At 36.3% G+C, this 9570-nt stretch overlaps 1 protein-coding gene across 1 annotated transcript in view; it reads right to left on the bottom strand.

Moving 5' to 3' along the window:
• SMC6 (structural maintenance of chromosomes 6) overlaps nt 1–9282 on the bottom strand; it is a 41340-nt gene extending 32058 nt beyond the window's left edge. Inside the window, 7 exon segments of the mRNA XM_009290650.2 lie at nt 693–773; nt 1690–1751; nt 2295–2431; nt 4197–4302; nt 5098–5215; nt 6434–6582; nt 9130–9282. Coding sequence (XP_009288925.1) covers nt 693–773; nt 1690–1751; nt 2295–2431; nt 4197–4302; nt 5098–5215; nt 6434–6577 — 648 coding nt within the window. The 5' untranslated portion in view covers nt 6578–6582; nt 9130–9282.
• Between the last annotated feature and the right edge of the window lie 288 nt (nt 9283–9570).

Raw genomic sequence — 9570 nt, 5'->3', positions numbered from 1 at the left:
TCCTTCTTCCCCCAGCTTTATATACTGAGCATGACGTCATATGGTGTAGAATATCCCTTTGGTCAGTTGGGGTCCCAGCTGTGTCCCCTCCCAGTTTCTTGTGCACCCCCAGCCTACTCGCTGGTGGGGTGGTGCGAGAAGCAGAAAAGGCCTTGACTCTGTGTCAGCACTCCTCAGCAATAATGAAAACATCCCTGTTTCCAGCACAAATCCAAAACATAGCCTCATACTAGCTACTATGAAGAAAATTAACTCTATCCCAGCCAAAAGCAGCACAGTCATGCTCAGCAATAAATAGGGAGAGGAGAGGGTTTAGGAGGGTTAGCCATCTTTTGCTCGGGAACTGGCTGGGCATCAGTCTACCCATGGGAGGTGGTGAGTGATTGCCTTTGCATGTCTTGTTTTGTTTTGCTTTCTTTCTCTCTTCTTCCAGCTTTTCCTTCATTTTTTTAAACAATTTTTATCTCAGCCCACAAATTTTCTTGCTTTTACTCTTCCTTTCCTCTTCCCTCATTGCAAGTAGGGGGCAGCAGGGAAGTCAGCGAGTGGCTGTGTGGTGCTTAGCTACTTACCAGAGCTAATCCACAACAGGTCATTAAGAATTCTGAATTTTTTTTCCTCCAAATGCGACCTCTAAAAATTTGAAATTGGTATTTTAATGTTTAATCAAAATGTTAAATGATTTTTCTTACCTTGTACTTGTCACCTTCATTTTTAGACTGTAAAAAGTGCTTACTCATCTCTTGGGTTAAAACAGACACAGGATTATCTACCTGTAAAAATAAATTACTTTCTTTTAAGTTAAAAAGTTCTTGTGTAACTGCATATCCATGAGCAAACCGTCTCCCTGTTCCATGCCCAGCAATTCAGTAATAAGCTGAGAGAAGCAGATCCAAAAATTAAGATTTCTACTCCTCTCACCCCTTTAAAAAAACAAACAAACAAACAAAAACAACCCCCACCAACAATAAACAAACAAAAAAAATTAAAAAAATCCAACTCCATCAAGTACAAATTAGAACCACAACAAGGACAACTAAGGAACTGCTTCCAAGAGGATAACTGACTTCTATAAAGACAGTTCCTGTTTTTTTCCATTTATTTAACAAGATCAGCATTAGGAATTTTGTCCAATGCTGTTTAATTTCTCATTATTTAATTGATCAAAGTATTGCATTAAATGCAATGAATTGCCCCATATATTCTTACGGAAGTTTCCACAAAATAAAATCAATACATACTAACAGAAGTTTATATTATTTGAAAGGCTGAGTATGTGGAGCATGTTAAAATTCATGTGCGCTACCTGATCTTTCCTGAACCACTTAAGCAGCAAAAAACACACTCAAATTTCTGCAACAGCAAGAACTGAAGTAATGAGCAGAAAAAAAAAAGCTCCAGGTATGAAAGAAACCTACATATGCTAAGACTGTCATTAACAGGATACATGACTCACGGTTCACAGATCATAGCAAATACTTATCTGTCTGGGACAGAATCTTATTCTGCATTGTATGAGGTATAAATTTCAATTTTATTTTGCCATGGCATTTGATCTCGCAAGAACACAAAAGAGGTGAACCTCTCTCATTTAATGAAATGGAACATTGCTCTTTAATTGAAGAATTATAACTTCACATGCATCACATAACTTTAAATTGCACAGAATTTAAACATTGTAACAATTACCTGTATATTAAAGTGATCCAGTATTCCTACAAGTTCCTCTTTCTTTGAAGAAATTAAGGTCCCTAATGGTAAAAAAAGAAAGGAAAAATACCAATAGGTCCGAAGTAGAGAGACATACAATGCCCTAGCTTTTTGTTCAATCTAGTGGTTCTTAGTAAATGTAAAAAATGAGATTAGTATTTTTGTAATACAGATTTAGTCCTAAATGAGAAACACAGTTTGGTTGGGGTTTTTTAGTCTTTCTGATATATTTGCATTTGTACACAAAGACTTCTAATTACAGTCCCTCCTTGCCTCATAAACCCTCTGTGACAGAATTTAGGTAGGTCAGCAAACTCAACAAAAACTACGTTCAGCCTCATCACACAAGCAGATTTTCATAAAGACAAATACTGTATGACCTCACATCATGCAGAACCTGACACAACTGCTTTTGACATGCTAAAATATTCTTAGTCTAAGGTAAACACAAAAAAATGGACATCATCATCCTTGAATGATGAATGAAATGAGCAACATCATACTTTACTAACATCAAGACATTTAAAGCAATGAAGACATTTAAGGAGCTTCTAAGACTGAGAACAAAACAAACTACCACCAACCAGATTTGCTTTTCAGTCTGTAACTTCTGCTTCCATCCAGATTAATGTGCTGATTCACAATAATAGAGCCACCATACACTTCTGGTTTAAATGCATCTCTACCTTGGTTTCGCAAAGTTATAGAAATATCTGCAGAACTAAAAAATAAAAACAATAAAAAAAAGACAACTGAAATTAGTTCAAAATCTAAAAGAAAAAAAAAATCCAGAACATTCTGATTTTCCACAAAAAATTGTCATGTCTTGTACAGGTCACAACTGGAAGTCAGTCATAGTACCAATTGGAACAAGATATATTTATGTTAGAATCATAGAATCATTGAGGTGGAAAAAGCCCTCTAAGATCATCGAGTCCAACCGTCAACCCAACACCACCACCCACTAAACCATGTCCCTAAGCGCCTCATCTACGCGTCTTTTAAATACCTCCAGGGATGGGGACTCCACCACTTCCCTGGGCAGCCTCTTCCAATGTTTCACCGCTCTTTCAGTAAAGAAATTTTTCCTCACATCCAATCTAAACCTCCCCTGGTGCAACTTGAGGCCATTTCCTCTCGTCCTATTGCTAGTTCCTTGGGAGAAGAGACCGACACCCACCTCGCTACAACCTCCTTTCAGGTAGTTGTAGAGAGCAATGAGGTCTCCCCTCAGCCTCCTTTTCTGCAGGCTAAACAACCCCAGTTCCCTCAGCCGCTCCTCATAAGACTTGTTCTCCAGACCCCTCACCAGCCTCGTTGCCCTTCTCTGGACACGCTCCAGCACCTCGACGTCCTTCTTGTAGTGAGGGGCCCAAAACTGAACACAGTATTCGAGGTGCGGCCTCACCAGGGCCGAGTACAGGGGCACCATCACTTCCCTACTCCTGCTGGCCACACTATTTCTGATACAGTGATACAGTGTTGTTTGAGCCAAAACAGCATCAGAGACACATCGCCAGAAAGACTGCCATACACTGACCTGTTTGCACCTTCTATGCTTCAGATAAATCATAAGCCAAAAGCAAATTGTTGTGAGAGCAGATTTCCCCCACCCTCCCTTCCCATCTGAGTGCCCCCATCTTTAGGTTGCAGAATCAAGTTGCTTTTTGGTTGTTCTCCTGTCCCCAAACTGGCTTCCGTAGAAAACAGTGGCTTAGCTTCTACAGCCGTCCCTAACCAAAGTAATCTATAGCAGAATGCTTAAGGCGTTCTTCTAGAAAAGAAGAGATGTAGTTTCAGTTCTAAATTCAGATTTTTCTGTTTGTGAAATGCTGAAGCATTAAGTTATTATACATAAGGCAGGTTACTGCCAACAATTTTACTCTAAGCACCTCTATAAGGAAAAGCCTGGGGCTCTAAGTTACAGCTTTATGTAAATGTAACTTTAAACCTCCTCTCCTGTCTTTTTATTGATTCCCCTAAACATGTTATCCCCACCTTTGCAGCAGTCATGAATCCACTTCCTGCATGTTTAATAATCCACTTGAATGTCAAGGTCTTTATAGTGTATATTCATTCATTCAGAAAGACAGAAAAAGGATTAACTGCTCGCAGAACAACGATAACTAGTTTCCTATGAATTTTTTCTAATGAAATTTTTTCTAATGAAAATGATTTTTCTTCTGTAGGATATTCAAGTACATCATGGAAGTAATACACAAGAACTGGGCAATACACAGGATATATCACTACGTTAACAGTATACTACTAGTAAATTACTGGTAAAATTTCTAATGTGTTTTTTGTTTGTAGTTTTGGGTTTTTTGTTTAAATACGGTCTCTTCAGTGTTATGTTTTTTATTCAAATCTGGTAGATCCAATAAAAGAACAAAGAAAATGAAGGTGAACAGAAAACTGATCAGCTAACCTGAATCACAATCACTAACCAACATGTTCAACCTTAAAACTAAAGAAGTTTTACTTACGTCTCTCCATCTCGTACAAACATTTTTAATGAGGAACCTCTATTAGTTGCAGTGGCTTTTCCACCAAGTCCAACAATAAGAGCAGTTAATACAGAACTTTTTCCACCTGTAATAGAAGCATTGAGCTTTTTTTAAAAGAGAAGTTCTTGTAACTCTTTATCCAATTCACCCATATTACAGATTTTTGTTTGACTGTTTATGTATTCATGCACTTAAAGTCCAAATTCTGTCTTTATTGAAGCAACATATAAAATAGCAATAACTCTAAAAAAACATCCACCACTTCCAAGGTTCTCCCTATAAAAAAAACCAAAACCATGCTGAGCCAAACTTCTGTTACTACTATTTATCAATTTGCATTCATCAAGACGTCCTATCTCAGGAGGAAAGAATCTCCCTTTCCTTACAAGCATACAGTAAACATGTATACAACAAAAGAAATCAAACACACATTACCATTTATAGAACTATCTGTAAGGTTTTAAGCTCTCTAAAAATTTATGTTTAATTTTTGAAATTCCCTCTCCAAGAAAAGTGAACTTGCATAAGTAAGTATCATTTCCTTCTCCTATAATAGTTTCTACATAACATATACTTGGACAATTACTGTGCATTTAATAATGAACATACAAGTATATTTAGTTTAAATATAAATTTATGTATGATTTAGCTAAGAATAGATTTATATTAACATTATCTTTTGCAAATCTCCAAATTTAAGTCCTAACTTTTTCACCAGACTTGAACTACTGGGATAGACCTGTGTGGTTCCCAAGTCCAAAAGTGAATCCGTTTCCATTCCTAAAAGATGGATAGCAATTCTGATTCAAATAAAAATTACATCTTCTAAATCATTAACAAAAGTGTTCTTTGACAAAGAAATTATGCAATTGATACTTACTTCCATTGTTTCCAACAACAAAATTGAGATTTGATCCAAACTGAAAAGGCCCCAACATCGAATGGCACATGAAGTTCTTCAGCTGGATACTTTCAATTATCCCAACCTCCCCCACAGTCTAAAGAATAAACAATTAAAACCGGTGTTATGTACGCATTTTAATGAGATACAGTTTATCTATTTTAAATACAATGAGAATTCAAATGACGGCATAATATAAAACATCAATGGTTACAAAATACAAGGAAATCAGAAGGGTTTCATGACACTATGAAAAGTTTCTTGCTACAGAGCAGTTACGTAATAAAATAAGAGGAAAACAGTTACCAAAGCTGATCACTCACCCATAGTAACTTTCAGTTCTCCCCGTAACTAACTTAGAATTAATACAATATAAGTAAGATCATCAATTCTACACAGTTGTCAGAGCAGTAATAAAGAGCATCATAGAAAGACTTTTTTGTTACTTGAATAATACTATTTGTGAGAATTCTTAGCACAGCTTAGAAGGAGGGAAAGTACATTAGATCAGGAAGGAGGAAATGAAAGTAGAAATGGGACAGCCCACTGTTCAGCTGGTGGAGTACTGTTTTGACAGGAAACTTTAGTTTTATCACCAGTGCTTCAGAAAAAGCAATTTTTTCTAAGAAAGCAAAGTCCTCAGGAAAAATAAACAAATCAATGACACAGGACAGCTGCTGTTCAAGAAAATGAAGTGAGGAAAAATGCTTCTGCATATCAAAAAAATCAACCAGTGTCTTATAATACATAAGAAAGCATTTGCAATCTCAGAAATTCTTTTTTAAAAATCCTCCATCAAATTAGAATTCAACTATTACAAAAGAGCAGAAAAAAAAAGTACTCCTGTTTTCAAGTTTCATTTCCATCAAAATATGCATTTCAAACACTAGATTTTTTTTAGTCATTTGAAAGTGTCAGCTGTGCAAAACAAAAGTATTTTGTGCTTCTTTTAGTAAATAATGTTTCCTAAATATTTTCTTTGCTTTTACTACAACTATAAACCAAATATACCATACTTCTATCAAACAAAATCTGTTTCCTTTATTTGGTTATTTCACAACTTCAGTAGTATTCATTCTATAAAACCAGAATACTGATATTTTACGATCAACTGTTATAACTACATGACCCAAAAGACATAAGGTAAGAATGAACTCATGCAGAAATCCTCATCACAGACATTACCTCTGGTTTCTTTTATATTGGTTCCACTGAAGCCTACATGCAAGACATTTATTTCAACGTCAAACAACAGCACAGAACTTTTTTTACATTAACTTTTTCTTACATCTCCCCCCCAACTTTTTAAACTTACCGACAGAAAAGAGAAATTACTATCAGCTGATGACTGTGAATTTTCTTCTTCATTAGACTCATCGCTATGTTCATCTGTGTATTCTTGTCTCTGTCTTTTGTGGGCTCCAGGCTTTGAAATAGTTTCTTCCTTTCTCTTACCCATGAGTACTGAAAAATGAAAGTAATGAAAGATTGTAGGTTTCAGTCTTCTAGATGAAAACATACCTACAGACATACCAGTTCATTTACTTTCGTAAAAAAAAATTAAGATCATAGCAAACATTGCAACAAACAAATACTTTTCAGAACTGAAATCTCAGTGAATTTAAGCCTAAGCTTATTATGAAGAAGTCGTATTAGAACAAAAGAAACACAACTTCATTATTCTAATTAAGCTGAATTTGTTTGTTGATTAACAACAAAATCAACCTTGATTCTGTTTTCCTTGGTACTTTAGAATTGGTTTTGGTTAGTCATGGTGTTGAAAATTAAGTTGTAAAAAGTACATAACTACCATAGTATGATCAGCAGCATCAATACAGGTTTGATTAAAGTGAGCTGCACAACCAAAAAGAAAATGTATTAATTATATGTGGTTGACAAATGCCTAGAAAATTAATACGCAGAACACATAAAAGTAGAATAAAGGAAAATTTAGATTCATAGCACTGTTCCTGTGCTGCTTCTTGCACGCAGCCACCCTGCTTTTGTGAGGCAGTGTAATGTGATCACAGTAAACAAAATGCTGTTATTTTACTAATGACAGATAACAATTCTCTAACATAGGGAATATATGTATATATTTCCTCTACAAATGAATAAATAACGCACAGACTTCCCGCACTAATGACTGGTCAGAAATGAATCTTGCAAGAGTAACAAGGTCTACTAAAGTCACATAAAACTGAAACAGGCATCAAGATTAATCAAAATCTCACACTTTCTGTAACTGTACCTTTAGGGCATGGTTTTTATTCCCCCAAATGTATGTATTACATTCTTCATACCTAGAGTCCCAAAGCACTACACAAAACATGGAAGTTCACATACTTTTGCCCAAAGTAGAAGCAAGGTCCTGTTTATACAAAGTCAATGCACAATACTTTTATTTGCTAGTAGTTAAGTCACCTACTAGTAAGTGTCCAAAACAGGCTAAAACTGACATCAGCCGCATAGTTTTCTGACATCAAAGAGTTTCTGAAATGGAGTATGTTCTATTCAGACAACTTTGTTTACTAGAATTTAATCTAGAGCTCCCTCCTAGGAAAGATGGCAACCAACTTAAATGCATCACACCAGTTTAAGCAAAATTCAGAGGCATTAAATGTAAATAATATCCACTGCTATAGAAAGATCACTGCATGACACATGGCCTAAGAGTAGGCTGAGTTTATTTATAAAAATAAATAATTTTTTTTTTTTTTTAAATGGGGTGGGGCGCAGGAAACGAAAGAATGACCAGCATTAGAGACATTGCACGTCCAAAGTTGATACCATGTGTGGTGGTTTGAGACCAAATTGACTGTGTGGAGACTAAACACACTGGGGGCGTGGATACCAGAACACCAATCTATTCTATGATTCTATAACACTTCTAGTCACAGATACATTTAACGATAACAAGTGACCACTTCCTTGTCCCACAGGACAGATGGGACCATCCAGGAGAGAAGACAGACAGGTCAGCTTAACAGCTCCTAACAAGATCTCCTGTGTCCTGCAGGGGAGGTGACACAGCCCATGACAAAGCTGGGTGGATCAGCACAGTGGTTCCAGCTGTGCAATGCACAGCCTCAGGGCCCCACAGGGCCACCTCGTTAAAGCCCTCAGGCCCTCCCAGAGCTTCTCTGTGGGTCTTGCTCCACATTCTCCCTTTAAATGTTTTAAGATTAATAACTTGAAGAATCTACAGAGAACTCAGTGAAATAAAGACTGCTAAATTACAACTTTAGTCATAAGAACTAGCGCTGCAACAGATAGGAGCAGTCTTTCCTCCCTCTGCCTCTTCTGTTTCTGTCTCATCCCCGAGTTCAAGCAGCGCTTTACACAGCAGAATAATAAACCACCTCAAGGCACTGATTCTACTGAAAATTAATGCAGGAAAAAACTTTTTTCTTTTTAAATGAGAGAAGTTCCCCAACCATTTCATCATGCAGACCTGTACGTTTGGGTCACTGTGGTGAAAGAGAGTGCTTCTTTGAGCAGCTTCTTTTACTTGTGTCAGCTTAATGTGCTGGTCAATCTATAGCCCGATTTCAGCTGACGGAAGGTTAGCTAGCTCATACTACCACGCATCACAGACAACAGCATTTATTATATGAAACACCACAGACATTAAAATTTGTTACATCATTACATAGTACTTAATTTCTATTCTAGATATTTGTTGACTGTTTTATAAAATACAGTGTCTAATAATTCCCTCATTAATTTTATTTGACACAGCATCTAAATGATAAAGAAAAAATAATACGCATCTCTTTCCATTAAGTGCAATGAACAAAATTCAAAGCAAATGCAGAAATGCAATAAACTTCCCATCTGACATTCTTGCAATAATTTCCTATGGCAGGGATTTCAGATCAAATACTGGATTATTATTATTATGTCCACTAAGTATTTACAGGGAATGTCATTTCCATTTTATGTTACGTAGTTTAACACTATACACATAGAAACCAAGGAGCAAATACACTTCATGATTCAGTTACATACCTTTTGCTATGCTACTTTCGGTTTCCTACATAAACATATCCTTATGCTTAAATTACTCAGACCAGGAAAGAGTCACTAGTACGCTCTTGGAATTTATCCATCACCCAAATATGAAGACAAGCATTCACTCAGTCTGCTGTTCCATTGAAATCTCCCTCTAGAAAGAAGGGAAAACACAAAATTTAAATGCTGCAATTATTAATGTCTGAACTAAAGATCAGGGCTATGAGTTCCATCGCTATAACATTTGGACGTTTAAGAAAAAGAGAGTATAAGAGTGAAAAACAGAACAAAATAACCTAGAAGAAAACTCACTCATGTAATCTAAGCGTGACGAAGGCAAAGGACAGAATTGTCTGCACCCCGGAACTCTTGAAGAGCTAATACTGCAAACAAAACTTAACTGGAACTGCAAGCAGGCTTTATTGAAATAGCCTCAGA

The sequence above is a fragment of the Aptenodytes forsteri genome, unplaced genomic scaffold (assembly GCF_000699145.1).
Source record: "Aptenodytes forsteri isolate BGI_AS27 unplaced genomic scaffold, ASM69914v1 Scaffold138, whole genome shotgun sequence".
NCBI lineage: Eukaryota > Metazoa > Chordata > Aves > Sphenisciformes > Spheniscidae > Aptenodytes > Aptenodytes forsteri.
This window is presented reverse-complemented; position numbering and strand designations above follow the sequence as displayed.